General features: G+C 38.7%; 1 protein-coding gene across 7 annotated transcripts in view; it reads right to left on the minus strand.

Annotated features, from left to right (window-relative positions):
- SHANK2 (SH3 and multiple ankyrin repeat domains 2) overlaps nt 1-20,961 on the minus strand; it is a 363,833-nt gene that overhangs the window by 151,300 nt on the left and 191,572 nt on the right. For all 7 annotated transcript variants that reach the window (XM_049821258.1, XM_049821256.1, XM_049821257.1 and 4 more), the window contains one exon: nt 11,938-12,013. In XM_049821258.1, coding sequence (XP_049677215.1) covers nt 11,938-12,013 — 76 coding nt within the window. The remainder of the gene's footprint in view (nt 1-11,937; nt 12,014-20,961) is intronic.

The raw sequence follows: 20,961 nt of genomic DNA on the forward strand, positions 1-20,961 counted from the left end.
ACTACACATGACAAAGTAAAAACTAAACATGAAACATTAAGGCAGGTATTGTTCTAGTATAGAACATGAGAGTTTTATAACGCAGAGTCCTTCAAACTGTTTCATATAGTTGTTCCACTAACACACTAGTATTTTGGGCTACAGCACGCTCCGCTTATACCTAATACTTACTAGGAATTTTCAGTCGTAATTATCAAGCATTTGAGCGATCTAAGCCTGCATAATGAAAATATTAATATTTGCTGCTCATACTATGAGCTTTGAACAAAAGAAATAATAATAATAGCTTTTAATAACGACACTGCTTTTCTATATAGGTTTTTTTAATCAATAATTTTCTGAATATTTTGCTAAAGGTGGTCAGTATTATCACAGACAACCACAGCAACAAGGAAAAGAACATGTTCAAGGCCAGCAAATAGGACAAGTAACAAAGGTAGAACCAGGGAAGTAAATCCAGATCTAAGATAACAGTATGAGTGTACAAAACCGTAACTACATATAACAATAAAGATTTTCTTCAGCCGATGCAGCATCTGAACTAGTTCATAAAGCTTGCTAATCAATCTCTATGCTTATCTCAGAGCTGGCATGCATCAGACAGGACTTTGAATTTTTTCCTTCCCTTTTTAGAGCGAGCCACTGGAACATACGCACAACCACGCTGGGTTGGACACGTGTCGGTCCTTGGAGCCCAACATCCTACCTCTGCCAGAGGCCAAAAGCGTGTAAAAGATGGACAAGCACTTTTGGTGCTTCCCTGAAGTACTCCATCAGCTCCCAACCAAGCTGTGCTACTCGTTCCTTGTCTTACCGAAAAGCATCGTACACTCTATTCCCTTCTTCTTGTACAGTTTTGTCATCATGCTTTGGGACGTGCACATTCCACGGTAATACAGGAGATTATATCTGTTTTCCTCGGGATCTCTTGATCCGTGTTTCTCTAATACCCTTTAGTCACACTTCCAGTAAAAAAAAAAAAAAAAAAGGTGCTTTACTAGCACTTTTAAAATGTGTTACAAGCCCTTTAAGGTAGCAGTTTGACAGTGCAGGTCTCTGTAACAATTATTAAATTCACTATACATTTCAGTATCATAACTTGATTTGCTCACTCAGCCATTCAGAGAGTCTAAACATACTAATCTAAACATACTGATGACTAAACATAAATAAATTATGAAATAGGGGAAAGACACTGGTGATTTCAGGACTGGTGATAACCATGAGTTTCAAAATAGTTTTAAGGGATCCCTCAGGGTTTTCATCACACTCTGTTTGCTCTGATGAGCAGGAGGAACTGTCGCCCTCCTGTCCTGCATTCCTTGGAAACTAAATACAGCTCTAACCACAAGAAGTCTGAATAACCCTGACTGTTCTTTACAGACATAAATATTTCACTTAAAATTCTAGATTGTACAGAAGTGTATAGTGCTTTAATCATCAGTGTTAAAATTCCTGTAAAATTTTATGACAGTTTAGTATAAGTTGTGTTACAATTAAGTTTCAAGCTCTGTCTCAAAACAAATGAGGTATTAACAAAAGCATAGAGGAAAGTTTTTCTGAAAACATCTTCCCACTTTTTTCTTCTCCAAGAACTTTAAAAATACAGCATAGAGTGAGAAACTTTGATTTTCCAGGATTTTACTGAAAAGACATTAAGAAGTGATTTCAATTAGAGTTTAATTGTCACATATCCGTTTAAAAATCCTGACTAACCACCGTATTATTTTACAATCTCAGTGGCATCAAAAAGGAGGTGGCAACTCTACCTTTTTTTCTGAACTATATTCTCCCCTCTCTCCATTTCTCTAATTACACTTAAGCCCTTGAGTTATTTTAAGCCTACTCCAAATTTTGTTTACTTATCTGCAAAACAGCTTGAGAATTGTCCATCTTAACAGCTTTCCTGTCCAACAGTATCAGAATTTTCAGCAATTTTGTCAAAGTGTGGCCAGTTTAGCCCACAAATTTGGTAGCAGTGAGAAATCACTGACTTTACAGATACCAGCTGGTGAAGAGAGAGAACTCTGCTTTATTTAAACCGGTCATTACTTTTCTTAATTAAATGAATGTTGAAGTGGAATCTCTCCTTATTGCCCCCTTTCCTTTGATGTTCAGCTATAGCTTGCTGGTTGCATTGATGTGCAATTTCTGGAAATACGAAGCCTTATTTTCTAAGTACTGGTAAAAATTTTGGCTTATCATTTCAACTCAATTGAGCAACTAACTTAAGATGCATAGAGTTTAATTTTAAGTGTACTTCAGAATTTATGATATCTGAAGTGTTTACAGTAGAGGTATAAACCACCTCTGCTATAGTTGCAACCGTTCGACAAATCTGACAGTGCAACACTGTAAGGCTTTGGAAATGCTAGTTTAAAGGATCACACAATCTACTCAATATCAGCCCAAGTTTTCAATTGTAGTACTAAACGCTTAATTCTGAGACCTGTTATCTGTGCCCAACATGCTTTTTTTTTATTTAAAACCCAGAGAAATTAAAAGACACATGGGTGACGGTCTTTTTTCTAAATATGCAGTTACCACTATTTCCTAGTGCACGTATTTAACTTAACATTCACTATTCTGTTCAGAATTTTGCCATGAAAAGAGTTTTAGTGAAATGCTTATCCATTGAAGCAAATTTTTTGTTGATACATTTTAGTCGAAATGAAGCCTTTGTTACACATTATTTCTGCAGGATACAGGATGAAATTTTGTATCAGAGAGAGCAGGCACCCCCAGCAATATCACCAACTATTCAATTGGTATATCTGCCAATCATTCAAATATAGCATCCCCACCTGCATGCCACAACCTCTGAGGACAGAGCTAGCATCTGTCTCTTGGCTCGGTGAAAGAATAATAGTTTCAAAAGACTTGGATAAAGAATCACTCCGGCCGCCAGGTTCTTGGCATTCATCAGCAATACAAGGTATGGGTTTAAGTCAAAGCGGTCTAACGCACATGGGACTCAAGCCCAGATCTTCTTTATTCCAGGTGAACACCTTGACACCAGCTACTGCTTGCTCTTTAGCAGGTCCCTCCTTGTGGGGTTTTCCCCCACTCAATTTATAAAGAAATACAACTCCAGCACATCTATTTTGTCCCAAGACAAAATAAGACATCCTCCTCCCATCAACCTTATGTTTTGCACAATGGAAGTGACCAGCTTTACTTAGAGCATGAAAGGCAACCCCTTTCTGGCTTGTCAATAGTTTCTTCTTTGAAGAGGAAAAAAAGACATGTTGCCTGCCAGTCACCCTTAGAATTCGTCTTGTAGATCAAATCCTGCAAACGCAACAAATATTTGGGAAAATCTGGCTGGAAAGAGAAAAAAAAACCCAAAAAAAGTGGTTTAAATCATTGCTCCCACTGGAGGAAAGCCCACAGATCAAGCTCAACAGTTATTTGTTCCTTTTGGCCTGCCAAAACTTAAAAATGCATCACTTACAATCAGAGGCACCATATGTCGGCTTTTGCTCATCTAGTGATTAGGTGAGAGGAAGGCAGCCAAAGGTGTAGTGGGGCAGGGAATTAAAGGTCACATAGAGGAAGCTAAGTCATCGCAGTGGAGGCTAGAAGACAGGCTGGTAAAACACTAATTGTCAGAAACTTAATCGTTCTTCTTTTCCCTGAAAAACAAACATTTTATTCTCCTGTTTTCCCCTGCTCTATCCTTGCATCTAATTATGTGGCTCCTGTTTCTAACTAACCTGGTATCACACCCTCACAATCTTTTCTTGGTGTCCTCACCTTCTGTCATTTCCACTCCTTTTTCCTATATATTTTTTTTAATTTTCTCTATTCTAATTTAGAAAACCATTCCTCCCCATGCACAGGACACAGGTTGCTGCTTTCAGTTCTGGCATTTAAATCCATCCTGTCCTCCAGCACCAGGTCAGAGGAGTTACAGGGAAAATACTGTTGAGCTTGAGAGTATCAGTCACGGTGCAGGAAATGGCACGGCCACCAAACCACGGCCCTTGCAGTCAGGATCTTCTGTACCCAGAGTTACACAGTTAGGTTTTCACTAGTGCTAGAGGTAGATCCTTAAAGTCTTTCAGAACGAGCATTTTAATTTTAAATTTTGGAAAGGCTATATATATTTTTTTTCAACTTTGGTCTTGGAAGCTGTTGGTCTTCCGTTGCTAACACTTTACCGCTAAAAATTTAGGTAAATATCTAGCCCCAAAAATGTCTGCCAAATTCTAATCATTAGTTACAAAATCATTAGTTACAAAACCATTAGCTGCTAAAAGCAGGATCTTACTGAAGTGCTTTAAACAACCTTCACTATTAAGGCAGCAGACAACTTCAAAACGCACTTGCAAGCCCATGAAAACTCCTACCACTCACCGTACAGTTATCTTACTGTATCTTACTGTAGTTGTATTAGACTTTAATATTGCATCTTCATGCAACTATACTACAGATTTCAAAGAAGAGATACTGCAATTCAGATACATGCTCGCACACACGCACCCTTTTTACCTCCTATTTTAGCAATTACTTTAAATATTTTCTGTAGTCACCAACATAAAAAGCTCAGTCGTGGCAGCACACAACAGCAGGGGAGGCAAAGAGCAAAGCTGTTTATTAGCAAGTAAGATCATTTTCATTAGAAATTAAATAACTGTAAATGGAAAACTTCACATTTTACATCTCCACCTGTTCCACAAAATCTACAATGCCTTAATTATTGCTTAAACATATATGTAATTTTCCAAATTATATTAAATTATATTCTTCAAGTTAATGAGGCACAAGGTATTAAAAATGAACTACCCTCATCTTTCTGCCTCACACATTGAGAGCAGTTCAGTGCTATCAGACTATTATACTCACAGTAAATTCATTCATTCAGAATAGGCATCAGGCAAGGCCAACAAAATATCTTTAGAAACAAAGTTACAATGCACGCACACAAAACATTTTACATGCTTTGTTTTCTATACTTTGGTTGGTGCTGACTGTTCTCTGTGCCTAAAGAACCAAGAGTATCACCTATGCAGAGATCTGAAATCATTAAAATCTCAACAAGCATTCAGATGTAACCACATCACTATATCACATGGTTATACCTATATATCTATTTCATTACAACTATGAGCATACTCGGATAATTCTTGCTACCATCTCCCAGACAAAAACTGAGCTACGTATATATGTAAAAAAAGTTAAAATACTGCTGGTTTTACTTCCTTCCAACAGAGGAAACCAAGAATTATGTTTAAAATACATGCCTGCAGCTAAGAACTGTAAAATCACTTTCAACTTAGTATCAATGCATCGATCCCAGAGTAAAGGAAGAGAAATGATGAATTTATTAAGAATGAACAGCATCCATTTTAATACCCTTACTCCAGTTCCTGCAAGACATCAGCTGAACAGTACAAACTTCACAGAAAATATTAGTACAGTGGAACTGGTGCCATCCAACGGGAAACCAAAAAGTCTCAGTTACGTCAATGCAGAAAGACCTATTCTTCATGTAATGGTACTTCTCTCAGCGTCTCCCTCACTGTTCTGCAGGCCTAGGGAGAACCAAGATGAAAATGGGGCGAGCAGGATATAAAAAAATAACAAAGGCTCTTATACATTCCTCCAATTTTTATAAAGAACCATTTGCCGGGATTTAACAGATCGCTGCTGACGGCTGCGCACAAGCAAGCAGCGCTCGGCAAGTACGTACTCTAGATGTAAGACGGTAACGGGATTACTGCAAAGCCATAACCAGGAAAGGGTCCCCGACGCCCCTGTCTAGCGTCACATACCTCACGACTTGCAATGGCCAGAATTCTTCAAAAGGTCTCCATCCATTTTAAATATGTAGTTAAAGAGATGACTATTGTATTTTTCCAGAAGGAAGACAATCTATTTATGCCAAATATCCACATGAAACCAGATATCGAACTAGATGAAAGTATTTCGGCATCAAATAGAGAGCTTCCACTAAAAAAAGTGTAATTACTGTCTAACACCTATTAAGACAGCACATTTACATGACAACTTTGGGACAAAGACTGAGGTATTCAACAGGTAGACTCTGTGGATTGAAAACAAAAAAAAAAAAAAGAAAAAGCACTACACAGCGTGCTGAATTACAGGGGTAGACAGCTTCAGCTGTGCCAGAGTCTCTCTGAGCTCTCTAGGATTAAAGCTTATACCGCTCTATCCGACAGTGCAGATGACAACATCAACAGAAAAATGCTGGGAAATACAGCTGAGAAGAATCTCTCATCTCTCATTTTTGTTAGGTGTTTGTATGTAAATTGGCTTTTGAAGAGTTGCTTCTGTCAGCTTCTACGCTCGTGAGACACGGATGCTGCCACCTGACTCCAAGTAGGGACACTAGGGTTAATGAATTAAGCTTTTAATTAAGCTTTCTTACACATACCTCCCAGACTACTCAATCCAATTTACCTCTTTTTCTTCATCCAGAAAAACAGAACTAAAACCAGAAGGCAAATCAATTTGGTCCCATCATTAACTTTGTGGCAAAAAGCCTTTGAAAAAGGTTATTTATTATTACATCCTCTCCCGTGAGCTTCTTAATACTGCTGTAGCCATAGGATGTCAAGAAGAGGCACCAAGAAAGCTTCTCCCATGCAGTGATTAGTACCAGTTAAAGTGGTGAGGAAAAAAAAAAGGAAAAAAGACGTGAAAGTCAACTGTGAAGAAAGGGAAGACAGAACAGGCAGGAAATCTTACATTTATATCGCATCCTTCATAACAGCATTGAAACCGGCATTCAGTTATGCTGTTGACTTTTGCTATTTCACTTTTCTGTTGGGGGTGGGAGGGAGATGGTGCAATTAACGCAGTAGTAAAAGTTTTCACTGCTGTGTTCTAAAGTTTCCAAATCCATTAAGGCAACTGGATCATGTTTTCCACCAAATCAAGTTTATAATCTTTACACAGGACCAAAATTGCTCATATAATTTATGTCTCCAGAGTATGAAAACTAAGTTACCACTTTATCATCAGTCACATCACATTTAAAAAGGTGCTAACATTTCACATTTGAAATTAAACAACTAATTAATTTCACATATTTTAATGTGGTAACTTAATTTTGTCTTCTCTGATTTTCCTGACTGAACAATTCACTGTCCTATCTTTAGAGAACTAATCAATTCTCTCACATCAGTTAAAAAGCAGATAAAAATTAATCATTTCTAAAGGTTTACTTTATTTTTAATTTTTTTGAAAAATAAAGAATTCTTTAAAATTCCAACATCCATTCTATGCCTTAGCAAGAATTTCTGTTAATAAACTGGAATTCGACCTTGATGAAATAACTGATTTAAGGCCTATAAATAATTTTCTTTGAATTAAAAGTAGTGAACTTTAACTAGACTTCTGAAGAATATTTATAATACTTTGGAAGCTTTTGCTTTGCTGGTCACAATATTACCCATCCAGCCTAGACGACACCGACCCAAACAAACATTTTTCCTAACATACTCCATGGGATCCGCCCCTGCCCCAGCTCTCAGAAGGAATGTCCCATGGTTGTCTTGACCACTGCCGACCACAAATACAGGGAAGATGCAAAACTCCAGAGACATGTCGAAGCAGTTTTACATCATCTCCTCGAAACTTTCGTTGGTATATCTTCTCTTTAGGACAAGGGGTAATGGTTTTAAACTAAAAGAGGGTAGATTCAGGCTAGATGGAAGGAAGAAATGTTTTACAATGAGGGTGGTGAAACGCTGGAGCAGGTTGCCTGGAGAGGTGGTGGATGCCCCATCCCTGGAGACATTCCAGGTCAGGTGGGACGGGGCTCTGAGCGACCTGATCTGGTAGAAGATGTCCCTGCTCGTTGCAGGGGGTTGCACTAGATGACCTCTAAAGGTCCCTTCCAACCCAAACTATCCGATGATTCTATTCTATGATTCTGTGATTCTTCTGTGCCTGCTTTCTGCTCCCCTTGGTGGCTCCAAGGCACGTCGAGCAAGTACAGCCTCGGGCCATGGCGCTTCCTGGGCTCTGACACCACGGGTGCTGCCTGCCTGCTCCACCTGGGGAGGCAGAAGGAAACTTTGCTGGTCCCACTTGCCACCCCAGCCTCCAGAGCTGCAGCCCAGGACAAACGTCCAGGGACACGTATTTACTCCGGTTTGTCCAATAAGAGCTCCTGCTAGCATAAGAAACTTGGCCCTCTCTCACATGTATGCCATCGCAACAAAGCCTACCCTTCTGTCGCCGTTTGTCCATCTGCATCAGATTAAAGGAAAATGATTGAAAGTAATTAGTTCTTAAAAGGTTTTAATAAAACAGGAAAGGAATCCATGTAAAGGAATGTCAGCAGTAGCAGCGCGTGACAGCTGCAAGAGACAACATCATTTTTGCGTAACAGAATTAATGTATCCCATCAGCATTTAAAGCAGATAATACATTAGACCTGGTAGTTTCAAATATTATATTTGTATGATATTTAATGACTATTTGTACTGGCAAGCCAGTCTCACTGCCTTTCTACGTATTAGTAAGTACAGTACCCATTTTCCTGAAGTATTAATGTATGGATAACTGATCTCTTATGCAAAGCTGAAATAGGATTTAATGAACCTCCATTACTCAAGCTGCACATTTTCCTAAAGATGAAAAATGCCATGTACAATGTGTTTTCCTGCATGTGAATAAGCCCATTAATATAGATTTCTGAACAGAGTGTTTCTGCTCAGCAATTTTTGCCCTTTGGGAGCGGGAGGGAAAAAGAGAAGGGAGCAAACACTTCCCCTCACTCCTCCACATCATCTCCAGAAAGGAACTGGATAGGCTTTGTTAGTACTTTGGTTTCAAAGCTCTTCTTAGTACACAGGCACAATTGCCTTCTGACAAATGTTTACTAAAACTTAGCTGCAAGTAGTTAAATCTGGTTTACTAAATTCTTCCCCTACTTTGGTAGGAAATGATAACAGAGAAAGTAAACAAAGCAGTAGAAATTTGGAAATATCGAGAACTGCTGGTAGTTTGACATCTTGTTTGCCTCTTTTAACAATTCCACCACCCTGAGGAAGCCCATGCCAGGAATTAAATCTGTACGTACTAACACGACATAGTAAACTCCAGTCAGGTTCTTAAATGCAAATTCTTTTTCTTTAGCAGCAATACGTAAGCACCAGTAAAATTACCATTTAGATGTGCAAAAAGCTGATTTGCAGCCTCGGTCAAGTATCTGAAACACAACTTTTTGTGCCACTGCAGTTTTAGGGCAGCACGTCCTCGAACTCTATTTTGTTTAGGAAAAAAGTATCACAACGATGTTTCACTACATGTCATTTTTGTAACAGATGAAAAAGGAAGTTTACCTTTCATCATGGTGTACGTTCTCTGTAAATACATCATTACAGTAAGTTATTATATGTGCCTCAGAGAAACATGTTTTTTCTTTTTCAGCAGCTAACTAGTGGACACCAAAAATATTTTTTTTTTAGTTTTCCTAGTGTTATTTTACACAAATTCTAAAATTACCATACTTTTCTCTACTTAAAAGCATGTTAAGCAAATCTACCTTTCCACTGTATTTCCTCTCCGATCTTTCCCTCTCGATTTTCACTATTACTCTTCAAAATGGGTCCATTGGGTTTCAGATTCTCTGTGGAAACTATCCTTGAGTTTTCTTCAAAACTTTGCTTTCCTCAGAAGCTGCCAAGAGAACTCTGTTGCTTTCCCTCTTACTGCTCAGACAATAGATACTGATGCCAGAATCAGCAACAATTGCAGACATAGTTCATATCTAGAATCTCAATAATAAGGCTGTACAAAAACTATCATTTTATTTGATAAACTCTCCTGCTCAGCTGTAGTCCTGAATCAGGTAATGTAAATTTTTGAGAGCTTTGCTGTTGCACTGCGCAAGCCCAATACCTTAAGAGGAAAAAAACCAAACCAAAACCAATCCAAAAATAAACTAACAACCTCCTCTCAACCCCCCAAACACGTCACACACTTTCTGTGACTTCCCAAAAGCAGAGAGTATAATCCATTCATCCCCAACAGCTCACTGGTTAAAAGTCATACTTGAGCACCACGGAGATGAGGTTCAAGCCCTTGGTCTGAATATGGCTTTTGGCCTCCTGCTTTCAAAATAACCTCTTTAAAGTACTGCCTACTTCAGAAAGGCAAATGGCATTGTTCTCTCCCAAGAATGGACCTGAACTTTCTCGGGAAAAGGACAACAAAAAATCCAAATGCTTTAGAATCAATAGCTCCACCCACTCCAAAAGAAAAAAAAAAAAAAAAAAAAAAAAGAAAAGTTTTGATGGAACTGACATTTTCTAAGTTAGAAAGTAGCCGTGTTTTTTCTGGTTTTTTTCTGGTTTCCAAGTAGGATTATTTGGTATCTCTGAGGCCACATGCTGGAGCCACAGCTTCTAGCTTTACAGAAACAACCCTATCCATTAACACTGAAATATAGACAAGGCTATGAATTGTATAGAATAACGATCACTCAAAGAATCTTGCAAAAAGCCAACTCCTCTCACTGGAAAATGTAACCGGTAACCAGTGAGCTTGCTCTGCAGAACAGTTATGTGTTTCATAATACAGGCTAACAGCTTCTCTTGACAACTTTATCATTATTACAGACTCCGCAGTCAATCACATCGTTGTCCAACAGTGCGAAGCTCCAGTAGCTTGGCTGATCACGGAAGGGGAATACGCAAGATGTTGAAATGCGGTTTCTCAGTTCCTAAGTCCCAGCAGGAAGAGTTGATGCCCTGTAGCACACCGCACACACTAACAGAAGATCAGAGCCTCCAAGACAGGACCGTTGTAGCCAACCCACAAGCCTTTGCTTCCTCCTACCATGTCACCAAACCTTCCCTCTTCATCCAACATTGCATCACTCTTTCAAATCACAGCTCAAGATACTGCAGATATACATATTTTCCCAATATTTATAGGCTGTATGCAGCAGACAACCGGCAGCCCCCTGCCTTTCAGAGCTCCGCACACCGACCATCAGGAGCACCGAAGGATATCTTGGGTATCCAAACTACTTCAGCTGACTTGAATTCCATCCTCCCTCCCCAACTTGTTTAACTGGCATAGAAACTGTGCGTGACCCTTAGAACAAGGATTAAGATCGCATAATAAAAACAACAGTTACCACATCTTCTTTCCTTTTTAAAAAAAAAAAAAATAGTGTGCTACATGAAACTCTGCCATCATTACTTTACACATTTCAGAATTCTTCTCCTACAAAAAAGGTGTTTTTCTTGAAAACTAAAAAAAACCCCAAGCTGTAATTAAACAGTGAGGAGAAAAGTGTAATGATTCCGGTATGCCACCACAATTTTCTCAAGAAGAGACCAACAGCTAACTGAGGTTCTGCGCTTTAAAAATCATTCTTTCGACCAGAAATTGGCTGTATGTCCAATGTATACGCATGTGGGAGAAAAACCTGCTTAAAAATCCTGAATACTCAGCAGAACCACAAATAAATAATATCATTTCTAATTTCTAAATTCCTCATTTCTAACAGCCTAATTTCTACTTAGGATCTAAGACACAGTTCAGAACAACAAATCACAAAATGTTATTTCGGTTTTCTTGTCAGCAAGTATGATTCTGTGAACAGATATAGAAGGCCTGATCTTGTGAAGTATCCAACAACTTAAGTGGTCCTTGACTGTAGAAGCAGCTGGAACACACTGCTTCTGTGAAATGCTGATCTCTTTCACCACTCATGAAAACAAAATAGCGATACTCATTACTTCATCACTCACTATTTTTGAAGACCCATCCCATATGAAAAAAGTAAGTTGTGATAAAAAACAATTTAGATGTAGAATGGTATCTTGAGAAGCTCTGTTTAGTAATCTGCTTCCCTCTTCCCCTCAAAAGTCTAAACCAAAAGTAACAATTAAATGAAACCCAGAAAGGTTTTGTAAACAGATTGCGACCAAAAAGAAAAATTCTTACCTTGAAGCATCAAAGCTGTCATAGGATCCAACTGTGTAGTGTCTAAACAGTTTCTTTGTTCTATCTGTTCGTGTTTCTGCACAAAGAAAAGAGAATTTTTAATAAGACTCCTGTATTTCTTAATCAAGTGCTGGTTTAATTTGCAATTTTAAAGCGGATTTTCTGCTATACATCGATAAAAGAAAACTTACAGTACTTCATAGAATCACAGAATGGTTGAGGTCGGAAGGGACCTCTGGAGGTCAACTTGTCCAACCCCCAGTTTAAGCAGGGCCACCCATAGCCGGTTGTCCAGGACAGTGTCCAGACAGCTTTTGAATATCCCTAAGGAGGAGAGTCCACAACCCCTCGGGGCAAGCTATTCCAGTGCTCGGTCACCCTCACAGTAAAAAAGTATTTCCTTACGTACCCTTACAGTGAATAAACATGGTTTCAAGTAATTTTGAAAAAAAAAAAAAAAAAAAAATTGACTTTGGAGTTGAGACATTCTTTTGTCTTATCGTACACATCAAGTGAATAAGAAGAACTTCTTGTAGATCACGTATCATATCATTCACAAGTTTAAAGTTCCACCCCCATTCTCAGTGGCAAAACCTTTCAAGGCCAATTTTTGGTTCTTTTATAGCTTGGACAAACAGGCAAAATACAAGAAGAAAGAAAGAAGAAAAACCAGCAACAATTTTCAGAAAGGTTGTTGTTCTTTTGGCATGCAACACGGTATTTTTTGTTTAAACACACGCACGCACGCACACAAAACTAGAGCTATTTCTGTAATTTTATTAGGCATATGGAGAATGGGGTATGGGGAAAAGTAGCTGCCCACATTCATTGCCATCAATCAGTTCCCACAGGAAACAGCACCATGAAACTTGTACTACCATTATATAGCAAAAGCAAACAATCCAAACAACTGGGGGTTATGGGGTGATAAAAAAAAAAGAAATCCCATATTTGGGAAACATGAAGAACAAAGGAATAAGATACAACAATATGTCTACTAAAAAGGCATTTAAAACCACAAATACATTAACATTTTATATTTATGCCTTTTCTTCAGAAAAAAAAAATCTAACCCACTGAAGCAGTTCCACATCTAGTGGTTGCAGCATTAAATCAACCGCTAGGGCTATGAACATTATGTTCACAAGTATTTCTACAATACACCAACTGGTTTAATATGGGTACAACAGTTACAGTACTTAGTTCAGAACCATATCTGTAGGACAACAGGCAACAGAGCTAAACATCTCTCTTCCTCTAGGATTGGAAAGATGCTCACTCATTTATTCTTTCAATGGGCACCTACAGGAGCACCACGAAATCAAGGATGTGGGAAAGATGCAGAATCTATTCCAACATTTGGTTGCTTCAGTTTGCACAGCAAAGAGCATAATCTAAAAGGCTGTTATTGAAAGGCTATCACTATATGTGTGAGATATATATATATATGCATATATAAAAAACACACTTGTAGGGAAGGACAAAAGGATTGTAGAGAAGGTAGGTAATTCATTGTCACATTCTTCTTCAGAATGACAGGAAAACACACAGAAGCTTAGTTCCAAAGAGGCATTCAAATAAAGTAAAACTTCAACAAAAAAAGAGAGTAAGGAACCTTCTTGGGTAGCTTTAAGTAATACAATAATTGTTGTTCAAATGTATCAATTTTCTGCATCTTACTCAGCTTTTACCACAATAATATTTTAGTGTATTCATTTTTCCTCAGATGAGTATCTTCAGCGCAGCCCTTTTTAAATGGCTTCTTTGTTCAAGGGAAGATACTTACGCAGAAACTGTAGTTTTTGAGACAGGAAAAAGTCTTGCCTAAATACAACTTGGTCCTCGAATGCAATCACATTAAGTTAGGCTAACAGACATCAAAAATCAAATTGAAAAGTTTCTGGTTTAGCTTGTGACCATGAAATTCTCATCTGCATGGCTGAGGAATTTTTCATTGAAGGACAGCCTGACTCCATCCAAACAGATTTTATTAGATCTCCAAGCTAGACGTAGCCCTCAAGGTACACCAGCTCTATGTCACAACTTTTAAGGATGTTAAAAATTACCGTGAGAGGTAGTGCTGTCAGATGACCAAGTGCTAGTCTGCGGAGAGAAAAAATTTATCAGTGCAGGATGACAGGCTTTAAACATGGCCAAGGAGCACATTGCAGAAGAAAGTACTGGGAGACAGACTTTGGGAAGAAGGGTTGACAAAATGCATCTCTCCTTGCTTTAACCAGTACAGCTGACACATAACCGGATCACGCCACCAGCTGGAGACATAAATACAAATACATACATAATACAGAGGAATTATGGCTGAAAATATATGTGCAGGTTGAGGCTGCCTAAGAGTAAGCAAGTTATTTCTTCATAGCGGTGCACCAGTGTGCAAGATACAAGAAAAGCAGTACGAAGAAAAAATAGAAATATATACTTTTATAGAAAATTATAAAAGGGAGACTAGCCAGCCTCCTTCCTACAGGATGGCCAAAGAGGAAGAAAATCTCTATTGTATTATGAATCTTACTTGATAGTTTTCTATAGGCTTATTTTAACCCTTTGTCACTCACCTACAACCTATATTTTCTGTCAAAGAGGCCTTACCTTTACCCCAGGTTCCAGCTCCTATTGCCCTTACCCCCTTGCCTTTCTGGAACACCCCAAAAAGAGAGAACTTGCTCCAGGACTCACCTAGCACCTACCCAGACGCAACCAAAGCTCAGCCAGCCGGCACGTTGGCTGCAGGGCTGGAGGACACCGTGTTGCCTTTCACGGAGAAAGACCTGTAAGTGTAGCGAGCAGCAGTGGTACCCAAGGCTACATGACATCTGCTCCAAGAGATTTGGCTCTGAAGTAGCTCACCGTATGAGTGCACCTCTTAGTGGGCTGTAAGGGGTTCAGTGAATTTTGTGGGTCATGCCTTTGTCGCTAAGTTTACAAGTTTAGCTTCAAAATCCAATGCCCTGCTGTGATGCGGAATAAAGTGACCTGCATGAGTTGCAGTCTATTTATTCCCCATCAAGCACCATTCTTTTTCACACTATCCTAAAAATCAGATTAATATCAAGACACATAATCAGAAGAAACACAGAAAAACATAAACCTGGATTCCACTTAGAGTTTACCACTGGTCTGTTTCCAGAAGTCACTTATAAATAATTAAAAGAACAAAGTATGATGAAGAATATTTTGGAAATCTTAAAGCCACTGCTTGAGCCTTAAGGAGCCAGCTGTTTCTTCTGCAGAAACTGTTTTCTATAGCATGATATTTCAGTGCTATTAACGAATACAAAGTGGGTGGGAGGAACGGAAAGGCACAGTAAGACAGATAGCTTTGTTCAGCTACTTGGTATTGCAAAGCCAGCATTCTTCAGCTGCAGCTTGTATCTGCTCCCTGTCCCTCCCACCCCTCTACTTTCCCCCACTTCTTTGTGTGCAATCGTATTCACAGGGATCATTTGGGAAACCATTAGCCTTACAAATCCCTGAACTCAAGGCTAAGTGGTATGTTTCCCAGGTTGCTGTGTGAGTTCTTTAATTACCCTCTTTCCCTAACCTCTGACTCAGGTTCCAGTCTGTCCTATTACGCAGCCTAAGTACAGACATCCAAAAGTGAGGGGAAGGATCAGAAATCTGCCATCATAATGAACTGAATACTGGGGGAAAAAAAAGAGGTTCAATTCTCTAATTTGACTAAAGACTACAAAGAACCTGTAGGCAATTGTTTAACAAATGCTCTTCTGAATTCAAGCCGTATATAGCAAAATAGCACTAATATAGGTATAATAGCACCAAGGGGTTAGTTCCAGGTTTCACTGGATTTTTACCCCATTCTGATGTCCCCAGGTTTTCTGAAGACCAGCACTTTTAATCAGAGTGCTTTGGAGCAAGTTAGGAGTACCTAAGACTAGTAACCCTATCATCATTTACGGAGTCCACGCCTGCAGAATCCTTTGAGGATTTCTTTTTAAACGTCATTGCAGACAGATCAGAAAGACTAGCAAGAAGATACAGACAAGAAGGTCTAGAAAAACATTATTTAGCAGTGCATATATTACTGCTTTATTACTGAGAAGAACATCTGCCACCACAGATTAAAAGTCATTGCATCAAATCGGATCAGTTCAAAAGTTATTCTAGGAGGTAGAACAAAACACGAGTGTTTGCAAAAATGGTATAGTTTCCTTTACTGACAGAAAAAAGGAACACTGGTATATCATTTGAAGTTTCTAGATTTCTTGAAATGCCCATATTTTACCAGAGTTACTCCACTGTATTTTTCCCCAATAACTGTAGTTGGTTAGAAGACTTTCTCTCTACAGTCCTTCAACCATCTCTAGGTTACAGCAACAAAACATACCTGGGCATGAAGCACCAGGATAAAGGGCACAGCTAACAACTCAGTTCTCACAGTACCGCATTGCTGTTCACAGACTAAAAACCATTTATGTGAAAAGGAAGGCTCCATCTACAGTTACGGAAACTATTTTCCATAAGAACACATCACCATAAAGCTCCCCACTTTCTGCTAAAAAAGAAAACAAACAAAAAAAAATACCCCAACACCCAAAACCACCCGAGAGGTTTTATTCACATCAATTAATATGCCATCAAGGAGCAACGTGAGTCCTAGTATGATGAGAGCCATAGAAGAGTCTGCAAGGTACAAAATAATGCGGCAAGTTTTTTCCTGGTCCGCTCTCCACTGAAGCCAATGGAGTCGCAGTGGAAATAAGCTATTTGCACTGTGCAATAGCAGTGATACAAATAATAAAACCCTAGCTGTTTCTTTATTAGAATAATTTATTATTGCAGACATTTCAGTAAGCAAACCCTGCCATTCCAGGATATAATTAATAGGGTTTGAAGAAAGGTGAACGTTGAGAAGGTGCAGGTGAAAAGCATTTTCTCCTTTTCTTCTTCCACCTTAGGAGGAGTGATGGTTCTCCTCAACCGAGAAATATGTATATGACCTCCCTGTAGCTTCAGCGTGTTAGTCTCATAACTGACCACAGGACTCCAACAGTGCCTGCAGACAGTATCAAAAGCTGAAAAATCACTGACATGAAAAGCAAGAAATAAAATCTGGACTCTAATTCACAAAGACAGATAGTGCCATTCTTGCTCTATTTCTCCAGTGATTAGCACATAACTATTGTAGCCATGTTAGAACAGACAACCCGATTACCACACTGACACTATTATTTGTAGTAGATTGCTTACACATTTGATATTGTTTGGAAGAGTAAAGAACTGGGGGGGAAGAAATCCCAAAGCAACTGTCTTCATTCCTTTTATTCTTCCTGCTGCTCTTCACAGGGCATTTTGGCGGCCGTGTTTCCTAGGAAACTGCGAGGGGTTGCTCTGCCAGTGGGGATGTTGTGAGACTGCTTGCCAGCACTCTGGGAAGGGTTTAGAGTGATCGACATGTCCACAGGATGAACAAAGGAAATAAAAGTGTAGCAGCCTGATTTATGTGTGATATTGGAGAGATGACACAGAGCAGCAGATACCCTCCAAATATCACTGACTGTTAAAGGTAAAGTCAGGGTATTCTGCTACTCCAACCTAGTTATCGCACTTGTTATGCTAGCAGAATTTAAGAAATGGTTTCAGTCTGTTCTAAGCCAATTTCCAGCAGGAAGAATTAAGTCTGCACACTAGGAAATGCTTTTTCAACCCAAACATAAGAAAATAAATTAAAAAACCATCCAAAAGGCAGAGGCAGAGTCCTTCCCTTTGGTCTTCAGCTTTGGGCACAGTAAATTCAACAGTTTAGCACCATCCCAAAACATGAAGCTTTTCTTTCTTCCCTCTTCCCCAGTGACATCTCTGAGAGATGTTTCACTAATGCAATAGATAGTTACAGGCGTTCGTTGCCAAAAGAGCTTCAGGTACAGCACTCTGCATGTGTCTGATGGAAAGCAATACCCAACAGTTGTCGGAGGCTAAGGCTTTCACCGTGTATCTTCTCCTTCCTGTGGAAAAAATGCTTTCACAACTATTTATGTTGAGGGTTAGACCAGAAGGTATTCAAAGCTAAGGAAAGCAGTCTAAAATTTTTGTTACTACCAGGTACACAGATAATACAGAGAGTTAATGGAAGTTCACAATTCAAGTGCACTTGTGCTAGCTGTTATCTATCTACTTATTTTGCAACAAGACAGTGCACCTATCTTATGAGCCTTTCCTAAAATTTATCCAATAGTATCACAAAATATTTTGACCCTACAAAAAAAAAAAAAAAAGGAGAAAAAGTATATGGGATTGAAAACATCACTAAGAGCATTCATTTTTCTATCCCCAGTACATGTGCATTCAAAATATTTGCCATACTAAATGATGCCAAATTATCTCTGTTGTAGAGGAAGCGACAAGCAAAAAGAGGTAGCAGGTTTGTTAGCAAAACCATGTTTTTAAAAAAATAACTTACAGTGGATGTTCTTATCCTAAAACTTATTTAGCACCTGTTTTTACCATCTATTAAATGAACTAAGCACATCGTTGCATCACAGGTCCATGCTGTGGTGGGATAACCAATACTATATTATGTGCTTTTCAAAAACCTGCTATTTTACGTGACCAGATAACAAAAGACAGACATAACTGTCTTCACACAAAGGCCACAGACTACAAATTGACCCCACAGTGTTACTACCAAATCACAGCATAACTAAAGTTTTGTAAAGCTTTGAATTAGACGATAACGTAATATAAAGTATGTGTGAAACAACGTATTAAGGAAATAAACGTCACATTTAGGAAGCCAGAAGCATTTTGTCACGGAAGACTCACCCTATTCCTTCCTTTCTGTGTGTTGTAAGCATAACTTTCAGATTTTTACTGATTTAACTCATTACTAGTTCAGTACGCATTTTGCTTTTGAGTAACAAGTGATTTTCTTGATAACAGGTACACTATGAACTTTGCTCCAGAAAAGAATCAAATTAAAAGAAAAAAATAATATCTTCTTCATACCACATACTGTGAAGTCTCAATAAGCTACTTTACTTATTCCTTTTCCTCCTTAGAAAAAGGAGATTCATCAAAACTGGGATTTTCCATGGAACATGGTATGTTAAAATTTTGATACGTAGGAAGATTTTTCAGGCCTATGATACAATTGCTTTACATAATATTTCATATTTCTTTCTTTGAGCAGTCATTTGAGCCAAAGAAAAGATTAAGTTCAGGGATCCTCCTCCAAATCAAGCAGAGTAGGATCTTGGATTCTAAACATCTGTAAAAAAATATGTAAAAATGTGATCAAGACACACAGATGGAAATTGTCTCTATCTATTTGATCATAGGATCCTTGCTTTTTAAGAACAGAAGTTGTTGCATTGACAGGATCAGAGCAGTAGCTCCTCCTGTGTGCTGTCTTTAAAATCTGGACCAGGATTTCCTCCCTCCTGAACAGTGGTATGTATCATTTTTGAATAAAGAATATTCTTATAAGTGAAGAGTTCATAAGATTTGTAGGCAATACATGCAAGTACAGCCCGCTTCTGTTAAAGGGGTATTGAAACTCATAAAACTGAAATCTGCAGAATGTACCACCCAAGAATTCAGAAGAAACTACAATTATCTTTTTCATATCTTTGCACATCTGAAGAAGTAACATTGCCACTTCATTAGAAGGGATAACCTATGAGGATCAAGAAAAAAGAAATATATAATGAAGGCAGCATAAATTGTAAATTAATGAAAACCTGTAATTCATAATTCACTTTTCTTCTTTTTAAGCTTGTAGATAATTTTTTTTTTTTAAATCCAAGTGTTCGGTCAATGTGGTGCTCTCAGCCAATTTTTCTTTCAGTTAAAGCTGAGAAACAGCAAATCTTAGGTGGTTTTTGAAGTTTTTCAGATTTGAGAATACGCATAAAAATGTCTCAAGGACACCTCCTTGACTGGAATAGCAATTCCTTGGATGTCCCCCTGCCTTTCTTTTTTTCCCCTGCTAACTCCTATTTTCAAAAAAGAAAGGCAGGCTGATGTTGATTCCCTCCTGCATCCTTAGAGAAAGATTAGCTGGAATACAGTGAATTAGCTTACTCACAAAGGATGCCGAAATGGCTGATCAATGTAGTGAGTCAGCAAGTTTGTTTGCAAGAGAAAGCTTAATAACCGAAATATGCAAGTTAGATGTACTGGAGAGGCAGTTATAGAAGAACATTGGTCTCCCATGTCATTAGTTTTCCCTTTAATTTCTCAGAAAGCTCACTTACACCTGAAAAAAACAGCAAGCAGTTGCCAAAACATTTGCTTCTTGTTCTCTAACACTGAATAAGGCTTACAGAGCTGAATAGGGGGAAACCGGTATTAACGGCTTTACCAGCTAGGTATACAATCCCGTTGCTAAAGTTTACATCTGACTGGAAATATAACTTCATCTACTTGCATGTGCGCCTTATGAAGAAGCAAAGTTGTATGTGCATTAAAATCGAGGCAAATCTCCAAGGTAGATTTTATTTCAGAACTAGGTCTTCCCTGCGTTAGGCAAACTGTTGCTGATCTGTTTGCAGAGCAGGCACAGCAAACAGAGTTTATTCTTGCATGGCTCTTCCCTCATTTTGCAAAATATTTTCAAAACACGGTAGGGATCGCTTGATCTTTCCCTACGGAGCTCTCCTGTTGGGCATCTGCAGGCCTTCATTCCCTCTGCCCCTCATTTACAACCCGTCTGCAGCAGAATAGTTAATCAGCCTAGTGCAGATGCTGCAAGGCAGCTTCGTGTCCATGGACTCAGTTGAAACGGAGGATTAAATTACTCAGTGTCTGGAACAGATACAGACATAGGTCTGGGTGATATCATGAAAGGAAACCAGTTGGGAGAGGAAGCGGGTTTTTTCCCTCTTTGCCCCAAGATTTGTTAGGCTTTTCAGACTTTGTTGCTTGTAAAGAGATGGGTGTTGACCTGGGCTGGTGACAGACCTCAGAGATTCCAGCAACCAAGCATGGAGTCGGTGCATTTGCATATGTTTTGATCGCATTTGCATATGTTTTGATCATTGCTGAAAC

Source organism: Accipiter gentilis, chromosome 17 (assembly GCF_929443795.1).
Source record: "Accipiter gentilis chromosome 17, bAccGen1.1, whole genome shotgun sequence".
In the NCBI taxonomy this organism is placed as follows: Eukaryota; Metazoa; Chordata; class Aves; order Accipitriformes; family Accipitridae; genus Astur; species Astur gentilis.